This window comes from Lethenteron reissneri, chromosome 24 (genome assembly GCF_015708825.2).
Source record: "Lethenteron reissneri isolate LAM-NWPU_2019-01 chromosome 24, ASM1570882v1, whole genome shotgun sequence".
NCBI lineage: Eukaryota > Metazoa > Chordata > Hyperoartia > Petromyzontiformes > Petromyzontidae > Lethenteron > Lethenteron reissneri.
Genome location: NC_083802.1, coordinates 14,386,295 through 14,411,040, shown reverse-complemented (window position 1 = coordinate 14,411,040; position 24,746 = coordinate 14,386,295). Strand labels below are relative to the sequence as shown.

General features: G+C 43.9%; 2 protein-coding genes across 2 annotated transcripts; one reads left to right on the top strand and one right to left on the bottom strand.

The window, feature by feature from the left end:
- The first annotated feature begins 1,436 nt into the window (after positions 1–1,436).
- Positions 1,437–17,008, top strand: LOC133346669 (histidine decarboxylase-like). Its single transcript, XM_061558444.1, has 12 exons — positions 1,437–1,592; positions 6,761–6,933; positions 7,074–7,187; positions 7,931–8,053; positions 8,493–8,633; positions 8,946–9,089; positions 11,077–11,143; positions 11,426–11,588; positions 12,491–12,581; positions 13,246–13,344; positions 13,465–13,566; positions 14,933–17,008. Exons 1-12 carry the CDS (start codon positions 1,565–1,567, stop codon positions 15,218–15,220), a joined length of 1,533 nt encoding a protein of 510 aa, XP_061414428.1. The 5' UTR covers positions 1,437–1,564; the 3' UTR covers positions 15,221–17,008.
- On the bottom strand, positions 16,576–23,243 carry LOC133346348 (long-chain fatty acid transport protein 2-like). Its single transcript, XM_061557843.1, has 7 exons — positions 23,228–23,243; positions 22,498–22,622; positions 21,823–22,017; positions 20,839–20,929; positions 20,656–20,793; positions 17,638–17,768; positions 16,576–16,863 (listed from the first exon to the last, which is right to left on the bottom strand). The coding sequence occupies exons 1-7, from the start codon at positions 23,241–23,243 to the stop codon at positions 16,687–16,689; spliced, it is 873 nt and encodes a 290-aa protein (XP_061413827.1). The 3' UTR covers positions 16,576–16,686.
- Positions 23,244–24,746: the final 1,503 nt, after the last annotated feature.

The window sequence follows — 24,746 nt, the reverse complement described above, 5'->3', positions numbered from 1 at the left end:
ACGGGAGATACACTTGATACACAGTAGCGAGATAGACGGTTATACAGTTACCGAAATGGTAATGTTTCTTGTTGCTCCGTTGTTTAATAAATACTTAGGTTGAGAAATAATATGTGCCGTGTGATTACGTGCCACGGGGGGTGCGAATCCAGAGGGGAGAGCGGGACAGCAGAGCGTGGGGTGAGATGTGAATCAAAGTTTGTAGCCAACCACGCGTGTGGTGCTTGCTTTTGTAGTGAGTTCAACTGAGTCACAGACGTTGTCTTGGGAGCAACACATTTTTATTAAACTTTTAGCACAACATACTCCAGGCTATTAACACAACATATTCTCATGTGGTGACCACCCAACTAACCACAAGCTGGGTCCCGGACCGCGTGGCTGGAGGCTTCTTCAAGCTTGATGTGGATCTCCTGCCTCTCCAACAGCAAGAACCCCGAGCCCATCTCAGTGCCCCCCTTATATCGGGCCGGGCTGGGGCTGCCTCTGATTCTCACCCCGCCCACCTTCTCGATCTCTCTCGCCCTTGCCCGAAGGCTCTCGAGAGTTCTTCTTGGACCATGTGACCACCCATTGGCCCCCTCCACCGGTGGCCCCCCTCCAGTATCATCCGGTCACATGTCCCCAGGTCAGCCAGAGTATCATGCCTCCAACGTAACCCTAGCTGACTGACATTCTCTCACTCTTTCAACGGGAGCCCACACCGCACGCTGTGTGGTGCCATCGCCCTTAACCAGCGTTCACCCAAACCCCCACTAGAGCTGGTACTACACCCCGTGTCCAGGGTGTACACACAACAGTATACATCCTGCCGTGGCCTCGCAAGCCCGGCAAATGTATTGGGGAACAGACTATAACTGGTGATTTAATATACAGTACTTGTCAAAAAGAATAATGGATTAATTTTATTTCCCAATATTCTGTATAATGTAATGAATACATAAATGTGAGCAATCCTGCTTAATCTGACATTTTTGTGAAATTTCGACAATTGACAAATCACAAGTCGTTGCTAACTAAGCTTTATATTTCATGAATGCTAAACAAAATTTCAGTCAACATTGACTGATTAACGTATTTTAATTATTTGGTCGTATTCATAACTCTGATCCAAAATGAAATTGTATTTATTTATACCAATTTGTTTTTCAAACTTAATTCTTTATACGTTTATGTTTCAATGGACACCATAGAGTTCAGAAGATCGTGTTTTCACATATATTGCTGGAACGAACGGTGTTTATCAATTTAATCCTGGAATGTGATGCAAGACCGGGTCAGACAAAACGTTCTGGTACTATTTCTGTGGAATGTGTGCTCGTATCTTAACCTACGATATACAATACCGAGCATTCATTATTTATTTTGTAAAATATAAAATTTACACGGGAAATACATGGGCATGATATTTTTTCAGACCACACCGACGGCCCCCACTGCACGTCAACAGCTGCTCGTTATATAATTAATCTGAGTTTACCAGTCTGTTCAACAGCACAACAGTTGAAGTGTAGTTGCCAACTTACCAACTCGGCATCTACATCAACACCAGCCTGCCACAGCCATGGACGCCGAGGAGTACAAAGTTCGAGGTGAGTTGATGTCTCTAAATAAGCATGGCACCAATTAGCCAAACTTTCTCTCCATGCCTCGATGTCCTCTATAATCTATCGAGACCAAAAGTGTAATTTCTAAGGACAAAACAATGGCAGTACAGCATAAAAGAAAAAAATGTTTTAAGGTACAACACGGGCATACAGTATTGTCAAGTTTGCAATATGTATATGATTTACATGAAAGTTGATGTAGTATTTTATGGTGATTATTGTACATAGCTATACGGTGATTTTAACGATTTATAGTGGTTGCAAATATGATGCATAAAATATGCTTGGACTTATTGGTGCATAAAAAATGTAATTGTTAACCTGTCAGCTATCCTGTAATGTAAGGTTTACATCCACAACTTGGAAAGAGTATACAATCACGTCAGGGTTAACATTTGGAAAGAGAGAAATGGGAAAGCATGAAGAAATACAGGCGCACGGGTAAGAATTTTAAAATAACCACTTGCAATTGCATGTATGTTGAACTTCTTTAGCACTATACGTAGTCAACCGTGATAATCGGAGGTGCGAATTTACAGTGGCAATTAAGTACACTATTTTACATTTTATAAATTGACATTGTAAACAAAAAAATAAAACAATTACAGTAAACACAAAAGAGGTACAAAATTAAGAAACCAAAGATAGATTATGCAAATTCTAATCACATTCGTTAATGACACTGCCTTCCGAACATCCTCAGGAAAATGCTATAGGTCCTAATTTTTTGAAATGTTCATCTATAACACGAGCGTTTAAAAGTACTTTTGACACGGGCGAACTGACCTCGATTACCGGCCATGATTAACATACATACGTGGATTGGTAAAATCCTGTAAATTATTTTTTTAAATGTCGACAACAGAAAATGGTTATCATCAGTCTGAAATCGGCTTTAGTATTTATACTGTATTCCTGTCCAACATTTATATAATAGAAACATGTAGTTAGTATAAACTTTGCAAAATGTACATATCTACCAAGCATGAAGGTCCACCCTATTGTTTTGTACTGATGATGTGAATGGTATCACAGTGCCCTTGTCCAATCATCAGAAGCTCTTCTGCGTTGCGTCATATTCAGAATTAAATGTTATTTTGGCATCCAGTTTGGACTGAACATTTCATAATCACATGTCATACATAATTAATATTAACTCCGCATATCCGACAACCATCAGTAGTCATAATATGCAACTGATGCCATAATCCACCGGATTGCATCAACACCCGTGTAGTGGGTTCACAAGCGACAGAGACGGTGTAGTCGAGGCACACTATTTATTATAACTTTATACTTAGCACAGGGTAACGTATACAACACTGGAAGGGGTAACGGCCCCTTCACCCGTACTGGACTGGGATACACCCCTAGGCTATCTGCCTAACTGTTCTGCTCCCAGGTCATCCGCTAAGGGTACTTGGGGAGGCTATCTGACCCGGCCCTGGTCAAGGCACAGGTCACGACACCCTGCCAGACAGACCCGGCTCTTAGAAGAACATATGCTCTGAGGCTCTGGGGCCACGCCACTGGCTTGCTCTGTCCGGTCCTGAGAAGGACAGTGGGTCAGAGGAGTTCCAGGGCATATCTGCCCGGTCTTCAGTCTTCACTGGTTCTTCGCTCCTTAGCTCCCCAACACTGTTCCCCGAGCCCTCTCGCTCCCCGCATTTTATACCAACTTGCCACCGAGGGGCGTGGCCGCGTGGGATCACAGCATCCCCCCACAGCCCCCCAGGGCGGCAACCGTTCACGGACGTGGATGTAGACACCCCTGTGCACTTGTCCGCTTCCCTCCCGTAACACCCCTACACCTGCATAGGTATGTAGCCATTAAATGAGGAACGTTGGGTCAACGTTGGCCCAATGTTGCAAATTTACTGGGTTTTGAGCACCTGTTGTGGTATGTTTAAGTACAGTTACAAGGCAGATTTTTAAGTGATGAACTCCATTAATGAACTGAAGAGTTACAGTATATGAATGAACGGAACGCCATGAATGAACCACTGTACAGTACAGGTAGTCCTCTACTTACGATGGAGATGCGTTACGACGGCCTCATCGTACGTCGAAAATATCGTAAGTCGAAAATGGCATAGCCTACCCAGGAGTCTTAAAGAATGGTAATAATTTAGCAAAACAGAGCAATTTACAGTACCGTACTGTATAAACTGATATACTGTATGTATTTATTCATTAGAATACTGTATTGCACAGTAAAATGTAAAGTAAAAAAACAGGGTAAATTCTTAGCCTACTTATATGAACTGCAATTTAATAGAACGTTTTTTCAGGAAACAATCCTATCTGCTATAAAAAAACTTTTAACATGCATTGAACGTATCGTATCGTGGTAACATTAAAATGAAATCGCTAAAGCTACGTATCATACATGCATTGAATGTATCGTAACGTATCATATTGTACTGTCCTCGCCAAGATTCTGTCCGTCGTCTGCATACTTTAACGATGTTAGGTTGTTGATAGCAATTTTGTTGTATCGCTATCGCCATCGTAAGATCGATATATCGTAAGTCGGACCATCGTAACTCGGGGACTAACTGTACTTTTTTTGTTCTCAATAGCATTTACTACAGATGTCGTTGTGCTCGCTTCCCAATCTATATTCTCTGCATCAACATGATAGATGTCATGTTTTCCCGAAATATGTTCGAACTAATGTATTGCATCGTGGACTGCATGTTGATAATACAGCAAAGTTATATTGCAGGATGACGGCAAATACATTGTGCCCCATTATACAGGTAGGAACAACAGTTCCACACTGCCCACCAGGGATTATTTGTCTGTCTGTCGTGCATAGCCACGCCCTCGATTTGTATTTCATAGAGCGCTTCGGGCGGGCTCAGCACCACGTGACGCACCGCCCCAAGCAGCTTGCGCCGCGTGACACGGATCGCACGAATGCGCTGCAGCGCTGTCCAACCAATTTCCTACCTTCCCACTCCGAAGGAACGTGTTTTAAAAAGCTATTTATACTTATTTACACTATTGTCATATACGGAATAAATTACGTTCTTTCACCAACGCACATTTTTATTACGAGCATTACAAATGTGTTATGTATTTGTATTATATTATACAGGGGCGTACTGTGCTGTATAATGCTTATGGATTACAGTACAGTATAGCTCAGGGGTCGGCAACCAAAATAACAAGAAGAGCCATTTCTTTCCAATTCGGTACAAAATTCAGTATTTCAAGAGCCGCAATGCATCTGAGTACATACTGTACATACGTACATATCGTCAAGAAGCAGCCCGTAAAGAGCCGCATGCGGCTCCGGAGCCGTAGGTTGCCGACCCCTGGTATAGCTTATCAATTTCAATGGTAACCAGGATAGCTGACGTGTATTATAGTAATTCTCTCAAGAGTCATGCTTAAGGGCAACACTTGAATATGCTTTACATGTAGAAGGCGTGCTTGGACACAGTGAGGTGATGTAACAGATTATAATATTTACTACAGAGATTATAATCTGTTACATAATTATTTTGTTGCTATACATGTCCACGTGAAAAGCCACTTCCTTGAGCTATTATTTTTGGCAAGGTCACTTCTGAAGTAGAATATAATAGCTCAGTAGGCTTTACCTGGTAAGCATTTTTTTTATTTGCATTTGTATATTATTTAAGTACATTTTTTTAGCTCTCCTATATTTTTAACTCCTTTAGTGTTTTGTATTGTTTGTTGTTGTTACATTCTGACCCACCCCTGCTATAAATCTGTGACAAAAAGCTTTGTAGCTCAACAGATTCCCAAAGTATAAATAAATATTCTGATTCTGATGCAGAGGTCACGCAAGGGACAGGAGATCACACCCAGGAAAATGAAATTTGGAGAAAAAACCCAAAAGATACATAATGGCGGGGACTGAGAGGAGAGGACTCTGGGAAGAGGCTAGAAGTCAACTACGAGTGTATGTGCCTTACAAGTGTTCTTATCAAACTCACTTCTTCTCCATGGCCCATTCCAATCCTCTTCCTTGCCCTCACCCCTCCACTCCTTCCCGTCCCTCACCTGCAATTTTGTAACCTCCAAGTGCCTCCTGTTACGGTCACTCATTCCTCGGCCCTTGCACACCTTTGCCATCTAAATCACTTTATTTTTGTTACTTTGAAACTATGTAAAGCGCGTTGAGGTAAGGCGTTCTATACATATGTAGTGCCATAAGAGGGAGGGGCTGCTGGGGGCTCTGGGATCCTAGGCAGATAAGCCCTCGGCGCCAGGCGCTAGGATCCCAGGCAACCCAGACGCTTAAGCCCCTTGGCGCCACCAACGGGGGGGCTGTGTGTGCTCTGTGGGATATCTGGGGGCGCACATAACCCCACCCCTCGTTGGGGACGAGGCATAAAAGGGCAGTTCCCAGGCCGATCGGGGCCAGTCGCAGTTCAAGACCCAAGACCAGCCAGTTTAGGACCTTGGACCCCCTCGTCCCGCTTGTCCTTGTAAGGGCCGGGATGCTGTGAGGGCCAGTGGTGGGACTCTGGGACTCCCGGCTCTACGTCCTTGTAAGGGCGAGTTCCGAGGAAGCCAGAGTCCAGACCCGCACCTTGGCTCGGTCGGGTCAATTAGCCTCCCCTAGGGTAATTGTAGCCAGAGGACCCCAGAGCGTAGCCAGAGTAGTGTATCTAGGCTCTGTACCTAGGCTGTGTACCTAGGCTGTAACAGAGTATCAGGACTGTTGGAGTGTTGTATTGTAATAAAGAAGTTACCTCTACAAGTGTCTCCGGAACCCATTACACATATAAAAAGTAAAACAAAGTGTTTCAACGTACAGACTTTTTTTGCACTCAAAAGTAGAAAATGAATTATTGTCACCCCAGAAATAGTCAAATTTGATGTGCTGAATAAAAGTGGGTGGCTTGCATAAAGAAAATTAAAATATTGATCGGAGTCTGCATCAAAGATCAAATTCCTCGTGTTCTGTCCATATCCCGCCGCTGCTTCACCTTCCCAGCTGATGCTATGATTGGTGAATCCAGAGCTGTAGAACGCTGTTGTTCAGGCTTAGCAACCATAGTCACTTACATGATTTTATTTAAACGTTGTACAGAGAAGCACCAAGATTCAGATGCAGCTTTGATTCAGTAAATGGCCACATGCAAGTATGTACTGCATTGTTTCATGCACAGGTAAGGAGATGGTGGACTACATCGCCGCGTATCTAACTGGGCTACGTGACCGGCCTGTAAACCCATCCGTGCGGCCCGGCTACCTGCGTCCCCTGCTGCCCCCTGGCCCCCCGCAGCAAGGAGAACCCTGGGAGAGAATCTTTGAGGACGTGGAGCGGCTCATCATTCCTGGGGTAATGCACCCAGCCACAGAAACGTGAATAAGATAAGATCAAGCCAAGATCATGCCTTACAACATGTGGTGCAACCTGAAAACACATCGGACCACTATTTAATTTCTGCTGTATTAATGCAAGTTGTGGCGTGCATGCAGATTGTGCACTGGCAGAGCCCACACATGCATGGATATTTCTCGGCACTCAACTCGTACCCATCGCTTCTTGGTGAAATGCTGGCGACTGGGATGAATGGTGTCGGCTTCACATGGGTACGTCTGTATGTAAAAGTGCCGTATTTGCATAACGACTGCAACGACCATTCACCACTAAGTGGCGGTGACGTCACCACATAGCGCTTGTGCCAGGCTAGGTGCATACAAAATAAGTGACAGTACATATTAAACAGATCGATGAACAACCATCAAAAATCATGTGGGAACTCTTTGAGATATGCATCTTAGTTAAATGAAGACATTTGTAAACATTTTGAGAAAACAAGATGCAAGGGTAACAATACAAATGTACAAATTTAACTAAAGTTTGAAAACATTTGCTAAATCGTTTAAATAGTTTATTACACAATCATTACAGCGAATTAAGTATTTACATTTTATATAAAATCGCGTAATGTTGAAGAAAACGTGTTAATGGATATATTTTAAGGTATGTAAGTAAAAATATATATTCAGTGAATAGGGGGGCCCAGGGAAAATCAGATATTGCTTGCCACGAATGTTAAACATGGCCAGACTAAATCTAGAAAGACTTAATCTGGCCCAAAAAAATATTCAGATTTTTTAACTTACAGAATAAAAAAACACGTGCAACAAACTTTTTTTTTTACAAATTCAATATAAATTTTATTTGCAAGCTGAGACTGTAGGTAGGTTATTTGATTCAAGTAAAATACCTTGTTTTATTGGTTATTGAGCAGCTCCAACACTATGATTCAAACTATGGTAATAAGGGGACCGTTTGTGTTGTATAACTGTTGATGCGTGATTTGGGCCAGGCATCTAACCCGGCCTCCACGGAGCTGCAGATAGTGATGACGGACTGGCTGGTGAACATGCTGTCCCTCCCTGACACCTTTCGACATGATCACCCAGACGGATGTGGAGGTGGAGTCATACAGGTCCTTCATCTATATCATCATCATATTTGCAACACTTTGGTTTACAAAGCAGTACATTTAAAATCTAAATACATCTAAAACGATAAACAGATTAACAGAATAGGCAAGAAAGATTAGGAGCAAACATTTAAGGGGTGGAGAGTGGAGACAGACAGGATAATTGATAGGATGGCGCTGTGGGAAATACAAGTTGAAAGTGATGTGTTTAAGAAGAGATTTGAATGCTGGAAGGGGCCAGTTGATATAAATAAGTGATAGCAATTGTCATATTAACCGCAATGTAATAGTGACATACTGTCGCATGTGTAGCACAGTTGCCTCCAAGGTCAGTGGACCATTTTTTTTCAACTTCAGATCAATTATAATTATTAATGGATAAATTTGTTCCACAAATCCCAAAAAATGTGTGTGCTTGTGTACTTGCGTTTTTGTTGAACAGAGCTCAGTGAGCGAATCTACCATGCTGGCCCTCCTGGCGGCACGGACACGCGCTCTTACACAGTTACGCGGGGATGTGAGCCAGGATGTCGGCAATGACGCACTCCTCAGCTCACGACTTGTGGGGTACACCTCAGACCAGGTGTGCCAGTCTACACTCTCTAATGCCCGTGCCCACCTTATGTTTTAAAATGAATATTTTCACCCCACAAATTGTAATTTTAAGAGAAGAATATTGAGCATTATCGTACGCTTTTGATGAATGATGCTTCAATCAGAGCGTGTGGAAAATGCTCCCTGCTTCTACTTATTTTCGTAACTTTTCCCTCTCTAAACTTAAACCTAATCGCACCTCCGATTAGCACGTTTGGCTACGGACTGTGCGAACGACGTTCAACATACATCCATACATAATTACTGAATACGAATGAAGGTGAATGCTGACTCCCGCCAGGCTCACTCGTCAGTGTTGAAGGCGAGCCTCGTGTCGCTGGTGAGGCTGCGCTCGCTGCCCACGGACTTGGAGTTCTCGCTGCGCGGGGAGACGCTCCGACGCGCCGTGGAGGAGGACCGAGCACAAGGACTTGTCCCGTTCTTCGTGAGTTACTTAACTCCAAGCGTGAATTTGTTTATCGATGCAATGTGCACCAACATTTATGATTACAGTACTGTACTTGATTGGATTACCCAGAAAAAACCCCATCACTGAGTGTCTGGGGCCAATTACACAATTTGTTTTTAGATAATTTTCATATGTTTATAGGATACTGGAACATCTAAGAGTCTACACATGTGTAGAGGTGATAGCTACTCATTATTCGGGGACCTACGGTACAGCGTTGCCTCCCTCGGTAAACGGCCGGGGTCAGGGAGAGGTGAGAGCGGATCGTAATCACAGATTCCCGCCAGACAAACGGCCAAGGGTCAGATAAGGTGAAAGAGGATCCAAACGACAGATTGGGAAGAATCTATCAGAAGGGTCCACAAAGTAGCGTGGGATTGGACAAGCCCAGCCACGAACCAGTATAAAAGCCAGAGCGCTGAGAGCTCCGGCTCAGTTCTCCACACACGAAGACCGAAGCCCGGGCTGAAGAAGATAGGACCCTGGACCAAGCCTTCTAGCCCTTCTAAGGGCTGAGGCTCAGTGTTCCAGCGGTCAGGGGAGAATAGGTCCTGGATAGGCAGGACCCTGGGTCCCAGCCTTCCAGCCCTTCTAAGGGCTAAGGCTCTGCGTGACCAGAGATCGGGGACCCACCGAGCCAGCGGGGGGTCAGTTAGCCTCCCCTAGGTCCCAGCCGCAGGACGCTAGGTTATGCGGGTAGACTCGAGTCTAGTTCCCGCCAAGTCCGGAGGCTGTACCTCAGGTTAACGGGTAAGGGGACCGTATACCCCATTGTGTGTTAGGGACCGTGTCGAAAGAAAGGCAATAAACAGTGTGTGCCTCAAAGGAGTTTATTCGTCCGTGATTCAAGACACTCCACATGCAAGGCAAAACACTGAAATTCCACACATATGTCAGAAACCTACTTGTCGTACAGTACTGTGTTTGACTGCCTAGAAGTTACTGAATTACTCATAATGGGGTTTGTATTTCTATTGAGATTCTGCACCACATGCTTGAATATTTGTTCACAATAGTCATATAGTACCTGTATTGATTCTGTTTGAAGGATTCTTAACTTTTAAGCTTCACACACATAGCAACTGTTGCTTATCAACATAACTTGATGACATCACGTGCTCTGGAAAACCCATTCATTCAGTCATGCTGCAAGAAAGTGCCTTGCAACACAACCAGGCAACAATATGAACATGACAAGGATGCAACAACTTCCACATTAATTTAAATGTTTTGGTGTGGTTCATTAGATGTGGTACTTGGTGTCACTTGCATGGAACAAAATACATGATGGAGGTATAATTTACCTGCTAATTAGCCATGTAAGCTGACAGGATATATGTGTAGGGGTATAAATGGGATATGTGGGGCAAAGGGGAGGGACTGCAGACACTTACCTGCAGGGTCAGTTGCAGTATCCCTAGCCCTGGAGCAGGAGGGGCTGCGGGGTGTTCCTGGATCTCACACAGCCCCTCCCAACGGGTGGGGGCTGCGGGGTGTTCCTGGATCCCACACAGCCCCGCCCCTCGGTAAGAAAAACGTATATAAACGGACCTCTCCAGAGGTTCGGGGTCCAGTACGAAGACGGAGCGAAGAGAGAAGACGGAGCAGCCCAGCTAGGACCCTGGGAACCCCTGGCCCGACGTCCTTATCAGGGCCGGGTCTGAGCAGGCAAGTGGTTGGGACCCGCACCCTGGCTAGATCGGGTCAGATAGCCTCCCCTAGGTAATTGTTAGCTGGAGGACCCGAGAGCGTGACCGGTGTCAGGCTAGCCATTAGTTGTATTCCCATACGGTGTGTTATAATAAACAAGTGTGCCTCCAAGACAAGTCTCCAGAGTCTGCAACACTACATATGCAACACGAACAGTATGGCTCAGATGATGATAGCTATCTTGGTAAAATAACTACGTGTGTATAATGCTTTCGTGCTCTCACCACCGTGCATCTTGTGCGTGCGTGTATAGGTGTGCGCAACCCTTGGCACAACAGGCGTGTGCGCGTTTGACAACATGGCTGAACTGGGCCCAATCTGTGAGATCTGGTCTTCGAATTTCTCTTATTCCTAACACCCTAAGTTCATAACCGTTATAATTGCACCTCCGATTATCAAGGTTGGCTACGTACGGTGCGAAAGAAGTTCAACATACATACACACATAAACTGAAGTCCTTACCTATGCCATTTAAAAGCAGGAGCTAAATGTTTGCTTACTGTAACTAATTTGTTTAGACCTAGTTTAGGAAACCTTTTTACAAGCAAGAGCCAAACATCAGGGTGAAACACTATTATTGGCTTTTCTTGCGATCCACTCAGGCCGCCAGGAGGGGCTCTGGCTGCACGTGGACGCGGCGTACGCGGGCACTGCCTTCCTGTGTCCCGAGCTGCGTGACCCCCTGCGCGGGGTCGAGTTTGCCGACTCGTTCGTGGTCAACCCGGGCAAGTGGATGATGGTCAACCTGGATTGCGCCATATTTTGGTGAGGCCTCCGTGAATCGTGCAAAATACGTTTTGGACAAGATCGTGTTGGCCTTGTTGCACGAAACACAAGCTGTTAAGGTTTAATAATAGGGTTTTTCCACTTTTTTCTGGCAACAAGACTGAAACCTTTTTACAAGGAATCATGTGTGCATTAACCACAATACCTGTGGTCAAAATGCAAACAAAAAACACACTGATAATATATGCATTGTCCTTTAAACTGATTGGTCCACACCGGAGACGGCTTTCTTTTGTGCCTCGTCTCAATTGGTGCTAGACCAGGGGACGCCAAAAGGCGTACAGCTCAAAGACAATGCACTATCAAAATAATGAGGGCTCGGGTAAGCATCTACATCATTAGACCTCCTTTGCCAATACCAAAATATAATAATAGGGTCTGGACCAATGCATATATTATCAGTGTGTTTTTTTGTTTGCATTTTGACCACAAGTATTGTGGTTAATGCACACATGATTCCTCGTAAAAAAAGGTTTCAGTTTTGTTGCCAGAAAAGGGGGAAAACCCCTATTATTATATTTTGGTACTGGCAAAGGAGGTCTAATGATGTAGACTCTTAAGGTTTGTTCATTTGGATTTTATTTTTCACTGCTCAATGTCATTTATTTATATGACCTGGAAATCATATTTACCTGTTTAATATGCTTCGATTTCCTGTCTTCTCGGAAGTGAAGTGCCAAAGAGTGCCGTGACAGCATTCCCACACCACTGGCAACCGACTGATCGGTTTCTCGAATACTACAAGGGCATTGAATTAAAGAGATCCCACCCACTGACACCTCTTGAACCAACTGTCATAGTTCAACTACGTAATTGCATGCCTCTTATTGGCCAGCCTCCCACACTTGACTGCACGCTAAGAGCCCGACTCACTGTGCCAGGGTGGCGGACAAGCGGAGTCTGCAAAGCACGTTCTGCGTGGAGCCGCACTACTTACAGCACGAGCACTCCGGTTCGGTCACAGACTTCATGGTGGGTGAATCTGCTGCACTAAACATGTTTTGTTCATATAATGGCATGCATTCATGGAAGAGAACAGTGTATGCTCCATTACATTATGTCTAGGCGTACCAAGCCAACAGCTCTGATATTCTTGGTGCAAAGAGTATGATCGTATTCATACAATCTTAAATAATTTCACAAACATACCCGAACATTTTAAGTGGGTATATTTGCTCTGAGAACACAGCAGATAACATCAGAAAGCACCATCTTGTCAAGATGTCAATAAAATTGGTTAATCTTGCTTTTTCTCTTTAAAATAACATAGTTTAGCTAAACAAATTGACCTTAATATGAAAGTGTATTCTGATGTATTTAACAGCGGTTCCGTTGTATTGAACATGTTTCTTGGCATTCTGTAAGAAAACACATAGAATGTCATTTTTGCTGTAACCAGTGACACCCAAGCCTTTATAATTTTGCTTAGATATGTGGGAACGTTGTGGAAGTTGGGAGGGACGGGAGGTGGACATGGGGGCCCATATCAAGTAGTCAAGGGAGCTAATGAGCACTATTAAATGAGGGGGGCTCATATTTTCACCCACCATGATTCAGCAACTGTCCTCATGCCCAGTACAGTACATGATTGTGCTGTGAGATTTGTGTTAATGATCGGGGTGGTGTTTTCGTGCAGCACTGGCAGATCCCCCTGACTGTGCGTTTCCGCTCGCTCAAGCTGTGGTTTGTGATTCGCTCGTTCGGGCTGGACGGCCTGCAGGAGCACGTGCGCAGGGTGAGGGCCTCGTGTGACACGTGCTCCTAGTCACTGACACTCAGGACAGTTGAAACAATTATCATATTTACTGATACTAATTGTGGAAGGGGTATATCAATGTTGTATGTTTTTCTACAGACCAATAAACTTGCAAGGTATTTTGAAAGCCTTGTCAGGGAAGACCCCCACTTCGAAATTCCAGCGAAGAGCAACTTGGGACTCGTTGTGTTTCGTCTCCAGGTGAGATTTTACAGCTTTTCCCCATTAAATTGAAGATGCAGTGGAACGCTTTTAATTACTGGCCTCCACGTTAGACTCTCCCCTCGCTTTCCTCCTTTTGCTCTGCCCTCAGGTCCTTTCTCTTTTCTATCGCTTATTCACTTCCACTGCCTCCACCCCTACCGGTTCCTTCCCCCGCTTCTAACCCACTCCCGGTCCACTTCCTACTACGACCCTAATTCCTGACCCGGCTCCCACGTCTCATTTTCTCTATGTGCACCTAACCACATCTCTCCCCCAGCCATCCTCACTGACAGCCACTCCACCCCATCCGTTGCTCCACTTTTGCCCCTTTGTGTACCGCCGTTAGCTTGCATTGTAAAGTGCCCTGGAAAGGGCCCTATATAAATCTTAAATGTAATTTACTACTATAATGAGCCAAGAATGTCTGTGTGTCCTGGGTGTGACGTCACTCCATGTCGGCCAGCCCCCCTCATTAATAGTCATGAACAGGTGATGTCCTCCACATGGACCCCCCCCTCCCCCTCATTAATAATTATGAGCAGGCGACGTCACTCCACATGTAGCACCCCCCTCAATAATAATCATGAGCAGGTGACGTTACTCCACGTCGGCCAGCCCCCCTCATTAATAATCATGAACAGATAACGTCTTCCAAATGGACACATCCCCCTCCATTAATAGTAATTAGCGGGTGACGTCACTCCACATGGGGGGCCGAGGCGCCTCCTCCCCCCTCCTCAGCGTCAACTTACAACCCTCACTACAAAGGCAGAACCCTCACGTCACGCGATCTCCGTAACGCTATTGAGACGTTATGATTAACAAGGAATTATAACCTTTAAATGAATTAAGTCTGTGTCACCGCAGCCTTACAAATTGCACACGAATTGATGCAATCACGTCGCGGTCTGCTTTTCGCTTGCAAGTTTCAGATTTACTGAAATACACCCGTCCTTGGACAGGCAAAAAGCTAGGAGAATATAATTAGTTACCTAGCCTGTGGCTTTGTCACTCTTTGAGTTTTCTTATCCATTTATACCCTCTTACCTTCAGTTGTGGCCTGCAAGGCCGTTAAGCTCATACTCAGAACTCTTCGACTGGTGGTGTGGTAGACTAACACGGTGGATGACAACCAACCGATGTAGATGGCTGCAGGCTAGGAAAGATGTGAGCGTATCTATGGGACCATTTTGCCAATATCAAAGTATGAAAAATAATAGGTTTTATTGCCAGAAAGGGTAAAACCTATTCTTATTTTTCATCGCTGTTAACCTGTTGAGATGTACAAAGGTTTAACGGCTGCAGTAAAATAGATATTGCTTTATTCAAGCACCTTATTATATTGAGGCTGTTCTCGTTGCAGGGCCCAAACGAACTGACAAAGACACTTCTCAGGCGACTCAATGAGTCGCAGGAGCTGTTTGTGGCGCCAGCCATGGCCAGGGACAAGTTCATCATCCGCTTCGCCATCACGTCTCAGTTCACCACAGAGGCGGATGTGCTACGGGACTGGCGGCTCGTGTCGCAGGCTGCTACAGACCTGCTGCAGGGCTCAGCAGCCAAGGACTATGCGAGGGAAATGGAGACCTGCATTGTGGGCAGAGAGGAAGAGACTGCCCTTGACCTCCATAGTCAAGTCAAGGGTGTCTAGAGGTCATGGCACTGGCCAGGAGTTAAGAGCTCTCTCGTGCCAGATGGTGGAAATCTCCCTGATATTCACCAAATAATGCTGTATTTACTTGAGGGCCTGATTGAAAAAGTTTGAGATTTTATGATCACCCCCCCCCCCGCCTCCTAGAAGTTTCTAGATCTGCCTCCATTGATATTTTCAACATTTAATTTGGAAGCGATGTAATACAAGTTGTGGGTACTGAATGATGGGGGCATATGGATAGATGTTCTTTCATAAACAATTTTAATGTCATTTTATCTGATACATAGTTTTTAAACTTGAAATACACATTTGTCATTGGGGAAAAAAAGGTAAAGTGATTTCGTTATAAAATATCATTAATTTGGGAATGTACTGTATACTATCACTGCCTGGACATGATTTAAAACCTCATGCCCATTGGTCTGTATTCCATGGCTCAGAGGAGAAATTGGTACCACCTATGGTGAAAAGTCTTTAGTTATTGAACAGTTATAATATATAAAGCTATCAACTTTTATTTACCAGGTCCAGCCCGATCAGCTATTAGCTCTTTTTCAGAAGCGTGAAAATGTATAGCAGCTAAATAAACGAAACAAATGTTTCTAAAGTGGAGGGGAAACCACAGGGAGAGAGACACGCAAACTCCAAATATACAGCAGGCGTCAGGGTTGGGATCGAACCCACGACCGCTTGCATACCCAGCAAGGGAGATCATTTTACACCGCGGTACCCCTCTCACCACTTAGTTTTGGGAGAAGTGGATTCAAGCCATACAATTTGAATTCCGTTTGCACATAAAGGCAACTGCTGAGGTGGCATTGCACAAAATATCTTTAATATCCCTAAGCGCCATGACCGTAATCACCAACAGCACTATGAGATTGCTCAGTTGTAAGTTACAGCCATTTAACGAGCAACTGCTGAATGAAAACCTCCCAATTCCATATTGGTCACGGGTTGTTTGACCATAATTCAGCATTACGGGCAGTGCAGGTTAGAGAATGGTGGAGGACACCGCCCACCACAAAGTTGGCCGTGACCAGGAATTGAATCCGGGTCACCGAGATCATAGCATAGCACGCTGACCACCATTGGCACATGCAGACTGCGTGAAGATCAGAAAATGGCAGTATAGATATTTGTCATTACATATTATGTATAGGTGTTCGCTCATAACTCTGCTTTCGTATGACACAAAAGACTAAAAAAACTGAGTTGGCTCGGTGGCTCAGGAATTGAGCTGGATTAATACAAATCCCAATTGGTGTCAGATATCAGCCTTTTATTATTAAAATGAGGCATTACTTCAGCACCATGGTTCCTCCTAACTTTCTGACTGACCTGCCCCGACTGGACATCTGTGAAAAAAGAGCTTCATAGCACATCGGATTCCTCCAGGATGAATACAGATTCTGATCCCTCCTCTGAGGAATGACTTGGCTCAAAACCCTCACGCTCGTCACTCAAAGCTTCACTTTGCCGCTGACGATGCCCTCGTAGATTTGTCGCGTTAGCGGCGTGTAGCTGCACGCTGCATTGTCCAGGTAAAACTGGGGCGCACGGATGAGCGCCGGGTTGAAGCCCTCCTGCAAGAGGTGCGTCTTGATCTGCTTGAATGTGCTCGTCAACTCCAATGCTTCCTGTGTGACAAGGGGTTCAGGGTGTGACATCCGGAATGGTAAAATAATTAGGAAAACACACTACGAGTAAACAAAATAATCATAGATAAAACCTGCCACTGCTGGACATCTGTGAAAATGAGTTTTGTAGCTCATCGCATTCCTCCAGTATAAATTAATATTTTGATTATGATTTAGAAATTACAATAAAAATGTGTAAACAAACTAAAGAATGCCTGCTGTTCTTTGGTATAGATTGTATCAAATGCCCATATGTTTATGTAAGGATGTTAACATTTTGCGCATGTACAGCAAATATTATTTACAACATTGCCATGATCTGAAAATAACTCAAAAGCCAGAGTTTTTCTACTCAAGTAACCATGGGGCAGTGATCATCAGGAGTATGTCGCCCTTAGCAAGTGGTGGAAAGTCTACATTCCTATGGCAGGGTGAGCTTGTATGCACTTCATTTGCACCGTACGTAGTCAACCGTGCTAATCGGAGAGATGTGGGGGAAGGACAACAAATCAAACACAAAAAACAAACTAAACATAAAAGCTCATACATAGTAAAACCTCTTGACTGTAAAACTCAGTGGTAGCACAGTGGTTGAGTGCAAGCCTTGCAATCAAAAGGTTTTCAGTTCAAAGCCCTGTTGGGGATCGACCTGAGCCCTTCATCCACCCATCCATCCATCACGATCAGCCATAATCCAACTGCTGGATTAAGGCCTCTCCATATCTCACATTCCTGCGACGCCACTCTGTAGGCTCCATGGCGGACAACCTCTACCTGCAAGCGGATGAAGTAAGGGCGGACGTAGATTGGCAAGTGTCCTACAACGTGGCGGTACAGCTCCGGGCCGTCGAGCGAGTGGCCCTCCTCGAGGATCACAGCTGCCATGCCGGCCCGGCCCTCGTTATCTGAGAACAAAAAACGCAGCCATCAGAAGCAGTGGTGGTGGTTAATAGTGATATATTTTTTATGGTTTCAAACTAAGGTTCAAAGCGTTTATGCGTTCGCTCTGTTCGTCCAGAACTACAACTCTCGTAAAGATGATCCAATAAAAAAATGAACCTGTGGTATAAAGTTGTCTTGCTATTTTGGACTTTCCTTATTGAAAACAAGATAAACTGATCAAGGAATTGCTCAAAACGTTTGTCCTGATGGTTACCCATCAATTTCTGTACTGATAATTACACACATTGGTGTTAGAATCCTCTAGACCAGGCATGTCCAAAGTCCGGCCCGCGGGCCAATCACGGCCCACGGTCAGATTCCATACGGCCTGCAGCTTCGGTCTTATAAATCATAAAACTTTAAAGATGTAATTCCCCCTTTCACCACACGGTGACAGCACCATTCTAATTCTATCTGGCTCTGCATCTGTGCCGCAAACCCTTCTCGAGTCATTTCTGCCATGGCGACTGCAAAAAAAGAAATGCGGTCATTCACTAAGAAAATGCTGAGCTTATTCGGCTCCACATATTTGTGTGAGCAAACATTATCAGTCATGAACTTAAACAAGAACCGATTGAGGTCAAGGATGAGTGACTCCCACTTGCGTGGCATTTTACGCATCTCAACCACTGCCCTCAAGCCAGACCTGGTCTCTTTACTGAAATCTAGATTTCGATTTAAAGCTTTCGTGACTGCAGGGATTAATCTTCTTGGTTCTTTCGGTAAAGTCACATAGAAGGGAAATAATAAAATAATAAAAATAAATGAAAAATACTTTTTATTTGCTTTATTTTATTATTTCCCTTTTACGTGACTTTACCGAAAGAACCAAGAAGATGAAATCTAGATCTCAGTATCACCCTTCTCATTAGTGTCAGCAAGTTATCTGTTCCTTGATCAATCTCAAATTGAGTGTTTTGAACGGTAACATCTGTCACTATTAACAGTGAAAAGCCTAAAGCACACTAATGCACTTGGACTTATGGCACTTGTTTTATTAAACTCTTGAATAAGATTTGGTTATAACTATTGATGTTATGTACCTGTAGATGTGACACAAACTATTGCTTTCTGAAAGATCTTGTAAAATCCAGGGGAAAATTTCACTTGATTTAAAGTTTAATGATAACAGACCACTTTGCATTACTTATAACTCCTGTTTAAAATGTTCATGAGGCAAAGATATTTAACTCATGGAAATTTAAGGTATTCTATACAGTTTGTGCAATGTTATCTGACTGAATGAAAGGCAGAATTGTGTTTTTAGAGTTGTTCACGTCTGCCTGAGTGGCTTATATTTGCTTACATTGTAACATCTGTCACTATTGACAGTGAAAAGCCTAAAGCACACTAATGTACTTGGACTTATGGAACTTGTTTTTACTAAACTCTTGAATACGATTTGGTTATAACTGTTGATGTTATGTACCTGTAGATGTGACACAAACTATTGCTTTCTGAAAGATCAGCCAGGGGAAAAATTCACTTGATTTAAAGTTTAATGATAACAGACCACTTTGCATTACTTATAACTCCTGTTTAAAATGTTCATGAGGCAAAGATATTTAACTCATGGAAATTTAAGGTATTCTATACAGTTTGTGCAATGTTATCTGACTGAATGAAAGGCAGAATTGTGTTTTTAGAGTTGTTCACGTCTGCCTGAGTGGCTTATATTTGCTTACATTGTAACATCTGTCACTATTGACAGTGAAAAGCCTAAAGCACACTAATGTACTTGGACTTATGGAACTTGTTTTTACTAAACTCTTGAATACGATTTGGTTATAACTGTTGATGTTATGTACCTGTAGATGTGACACAAACTATTGCTTTCTGAAAGATCAGCCAGGGGAAAAATTCACTTGATTTAAAGTTTCATGATAACAGCCCACTTTGCATTACTTATAACTCCTGTTTAAAATGTTCATGAGGCAAAGATATTTAACTCATGGAAATTTAAGGTATTCTATACAGTTTGTTCAATGTTATCTGACTGAATGAAAGGCAGAATTGTGTTTTGAGAGTTGTTCACGTCTGCCTGAGTGGCTTATATTTGCTTACATTGTCATTTGAAAAATAAAGGTAATTGTGACAATGAAAATTGTTTTATAACAGTGTGTATTTTCACGTAACTTTTGTGGTAAAAAAAATGTAAAAAGGAACTATTGGCCCCCGGGCATCTTCACTTTATCAAATTTGGCCCTCTTTGCAAAAAGTTTGGAGACCCCTGCTCTAGGCCTAAGTGTTACTTTTTATAACTTGTTTAACTACGTTCATTATCAACACGAACAACGAGTGAAGACAAAGATTCATAACATCACAAAATAGAAAATAATATTAATTTATTCAGTGCCTATAAAACGTTTCTTAGCATGTGGTTACTCCCATGAATATTATATTGACTACATAATGATTGATGACCACTTATATATAATGCGAACATATTATTCATTTGGTGAGGGCGATCCGATACATGTTTTACTTCAATAACTAGGGAGAAAAATGAGATCAACGTTGATTAAGCTCGTCAATAGGGGAAGGTAGAACGTTACAACAACAAGCGATACAAAACACGATAGCAGTGCAAAGTACAAAAAAGATAAAGAAATCAACCAAAAACATACAAATAAAACAAAACCATCCCCACCCTACCAGGCGAAGCCCACTGAGGTAGTAATTAGTCTGGAAGATTGAGTCCCCAACATGGGAGCAGCAGGAATCACTGAGTGAAGTTCACGGGGACAGCGATAGAAGAGGGGCAAGAAGGTGAGCAGGTGCTGAATCATTCATAAATCTGCTTTCCATTGAAGTTTTGTTTTAAAGTCGTTCATTAGCTGCACCACCAACTTGGGATGGTGACACCGTACACTGTGACTTCCTTGATGAAGTCCAGGTCACTCAGAGTGTCTGCCACCTCCATGGTCGAGACGTTCTCACCTTTCCACCTTATCGACAGAAACAAGGAATCATTCAATCTTGGTGTGTCTGCCTTGTTATTGAGCTATAGTCGTCAGTGTCTGGTGCCCTCACCTCTGGGTAAGGGGATGCAGAAGCCCTTGTCATCACGCACGGTTCCATCCTTTTCATGTACATACTTAACCAGAGCATACTTTATCAGGAGCTGAAATAAAGCAAAGCCATACGAACAATTTCAAGGTCACTCATCTTTCCCTTGTAGTCCTCCCGCACAAGCTATAGTTGTTACCCTTGACTGCTGGGGCAAAGGCTGTCTTACAAATAATTTTTAGGTCTTTCTTTAATTCCACTCAGGAAACAACAGTTTTGTGAATTTTAAGACACTGTAGATTTAAATTACTTTGTTTGCTGCCTTACAGTTGTGATAGTTCATTTTCTGCAAATTATACTTTGTATTGTATTTCTTCTTGATTTGCACTTCATGTCTTGCTTACAAAATAAATGTTTGTCTTTTGGTATGTATTCATTTGCATTCTTAATCATACAATATTCAACGTGCCAAAGTCCATCTTTGTAAGATGCCTGTGGATTTGTCCAGGGCTTACCTATCGACCATTGCTCATGATGATCCTAATTTGAACAAACCCTGGAGGGCCCCACTCAACAAGCTCCAAATGCCCAGTAACAGCTGAAGCAGCATTTTCACCTCCCATGGTGGTCAAGAGTGTTATGGGTCGATAATAACCAGGAAAATAGATTATAGACGATACTGTGTTGGCACAAGTAACAAAAACTCAAAACGTTTCTTAATAACGCTGCCTTAAAATTTTAATATATTAAATATTTGTGCTATAAAGAAGGGCCATTGCCCTACACATCACCAATTTCTACTATTTTCCTTTATAAGGGCATAGTGTTGTTGACGAACGTGTTGAGTTTTTGTTAACATCGTCCCAAGACAGCACACCCAAAATACAGGCACACTCCCTAAGCTAACCTTGGTCCAGGCAGTCTGCGAAGAAGGAGGTATGGCAAGAAGCCAGGATTTGACAGCGGAATGACAACAATAATAACAACGGCTGAGAAATTACAACGCACACGCAGGAAGGGCAGGTCCCGGCCGCAGGCCCCGAGCTTTCCATCCACGTTGACGAAGCCCACGTTGCCCTCGGTGGCGCCGTAGATATCGCAGAATCTCACGTCCCCGTGCCGCTCAAGAAAACGCGCCCCCACGTCTGCTCGCATTCCATTCCCCACGGTCATGCGAACCGAGTGCAAGCGGTCCAGCTTGTTCTTGACACGGCACGCGAGGGAGGTAGGGAGGGTGAGGAAAAGAATGTTCCTTGAGCGAAAGTTTGTTTTCGAAGCATCTATGGAGAAGACATGATAGTGTGTGTGCCATCACTGACAATGTGGAAAATGTATAAGGTGGTGTACTATCACTGAGTAGGTATTTTGGCACTTATGCTGTACTGTCTCCGATGTGTTTTCGGTGTTGTTATCGTGTGTCGTTGGGCATTATGTCTGACATTTTGCTCCGCATGCTTAGGAGCTTCTTCACTGAATTCCTGAACTGAATTCACTGAAGTATGGTCAAACCCTCCACACCCCATGACCCACATGCCATTGAGAAGTCCTCCTCATGCAGCAGTGCCTTGACAAAAAGGGCCGTACATGTCCACACACATGGTCTTTATTTTGAGGGCCCATCACCCGCAATTGCTTGATGAATTTTCAACGCGCATTGATCGTTAACGAGACAACACTTGGCACCTTGGGCTGGCTGAGGACGTATCGGCAGATCTCGCCGACGTACTGGAACACGGTGACGCCGTGCTGGCGGCAGTCTCCCCAAAAGTGGCTCACAGACAACTTCCTCCACAGAACCAAGTGCGCACCTGCAGCCAGAGGGATGAGACGACAAGACAACACGGGGGTGGGGGGGGGGGGGGAGAATGGGATCAGTGCTGGTGTCAGTTTAACACGTGGTAAGCGTTCACGACCAATATCATCCATAATAGGTTTTTTTTGGGGTTAGATCACGTACATTTTTAAATGTGTTAAAACCCTCCACCACCCGACACAGCCAACGAGTAAGGGTTGTCACGTAAACAGAACGTGCCAATTCTTCACGAGTACATCACACCGGTTTGTTGGAGAGCCAAGCCACAACATTTACAATCTGAGTACGACGTTTCGCCAGTAATTACAACTATATAGAGGCGTAGATGTGGTGACCACGCTTCTGCCCTCTTGCGAGGTCAGGTATCATATGACCTCAGTCAACCCACGGTACCTGGGTCTGTCCCGTGACCTCTTGCCAGCGAGCCTTCGACACGTGGCTTTAAAGTGCACCTGGCCTGGAATAAATGCCGTAACGTCATCGCCACTGCGTGGCGAATTGCAGATGCTGTCGTTGGTCTGGTGTCATCCCATAACCCGAACGCAAACTCTAGACCTTGTCCTAATCTTAACCCAACCCAAGTCGTAACCCTGTGCTCACCCTCATATAAACCCATGTTAAAACCCTATTCATACCTGACTCCTCACCTCAACCCAAAGCCTCGGATTAACGCTATTCGTTATGCCCTAATTCGTGGTTCCCACCCTGTGGTCCGAAAAGGCTGTGGGAAGTGGTCCACGGAACTGCTCGATTTTTTTTCTTCTTCACAAAGCACCGTATTTTATTTTTACTACCCATTGTACAACTATTTCGATTGTATCGCGACTCGTACACACAAGTTGGCGATTGACTGAATCTGCTCATTTGCTGACATTGGTTTACTGACGTTATAACGCCTCAAATTGTCACGGTTGGCTACGTACGATGCGAAATAAGTTCAACATACATGCATATTTGCATGGTGGTCCACCAAACTAACCCGAGCACCGAATCATATTCTTACCCTCAGTTTATTTCCAACAACACGAGCGCTCACCCTCTCAAAACCAGGGCAAAGATCCCGAGTGTAGTTTTTAAAAGACTGTTGGGGCAAGTGCTGTTAGCAAGCACCTGTGAAGGCCGGCACTTGTGGCACACGAGGGGGTGTGGTTGGTTAGCGCCACACCCGGTCACCTTTGTCTCCCTCGTGTGGCGATGTTGACACATCAGACCAGGTACTCATTATAACGCTGAGTCGGCCTTTCAGGAGGCCCAAGAACGGTTCAGATAATGGAACTCGGGCGGCTGGGTTCGTCGTGCAGCGTAGCGCTAACTATCCCAACGACATCTCCCCACGCAAGCAGAGAAAGTGAGACGCACAGTGCCCTCTCCTGGATAAAGTTATATAAGTGCCCAAGATGAGCAAGCAGCCAACGTTCATCATTGGAAGTCCCTTGTCAGGATCAAAATATAAGAATAGGTTTTACCCTTTCTGGAAATAAAACAGGTGTGAAGATGTATAAACACCAAACTGTGGTAATATCTGGTTAATGCAGACATGATTCCTTGCAAAAGGTTTCAGTTTGGTGTTTAAACATATTAACACCTGTTTTATTGCCAGAAAGGGTCAAACATATTCTTATAGCCAACGTTCAGTTTAAATCTGAACAATGTAGTGTGTACATGCGAGGCAATGCAACTGACAAATATGCAACTGCCATTGCAACCGTGATTGGCTCTGCTGGTGGAATTCAGTGTAATAAACTCCTCCAGGATAAATAAAGATTCTGAGTAAAGATTCTAAATGACATGGTCAGGTGCAAGTTCAATTATATCAATAAGCAGTAAACATACGTTTGCATGTGTAGGAATTTGTTTCGAGTTTATTTTGTTGAACCAAGCGAGCAGTTAAGAGACCAGGATAACTTCATTTTCAAGGGTGACCTGGGACACTGTTCTACCTACAGAGGGCGATGTTTGCTAAGTTGAGTATTTCAGGTAATTTTATAACTTGGACCCTGACAGAGGCGCACAATGGCCTTCTCGTGCGAATGACGTCAGGGGATATTTAACATCCACTATCAAGCATACGGCGCATATTATTATCGTTAACCAGGGCAGTCACTGGAATTGAACCGTG

What these genes read in the sequence shown, in the direction of transcription:
- LOC133346669 (XM_061558444.1), top strand. Translation starts at nt 1,565, where the DNA reads ATGGACGCCGAGGAGTACAAAGTTCGAG. An exon ending in CGAGGAGTACAAAGTTCGAG is followed by an intron (nt 1,593 to 6,760) that starts GTGAGTTGATGT and finishes TTTCATGCACAG; the next exon opens with GTAAGGAGATGGTGGACTAC. An exon ending in AAGGACTTGTCCCGTTCTTC is followed by an intron (nt 9,090 to 11,076) that starts GTGAGTTACTTA and finishes GTGCGTGTATAG; the next exon opens with GTGTGCGCAACCCTTGGCAC.
- LOC133346348 (XM_061557843.1), bottom strand. An exon ending in GGGACCTGCCCTTCCTGCGT is followed by an intron (nt 20,930 to 21,822) that starts GTGCGTTGTAAT and finishes GCTTTATTTCAG; the next exon opens with CTCCTGATAAAGTATGCTCT. An exon ending in CTTACTTCATCCGCTTGCAG is followed by an intron (nt 16,864 to 17,637) that starts GTAGAGGTTGTC and finishes CTTGTCACACAG; the next exon opens with GAAGCATTGGAGTTGACGAG.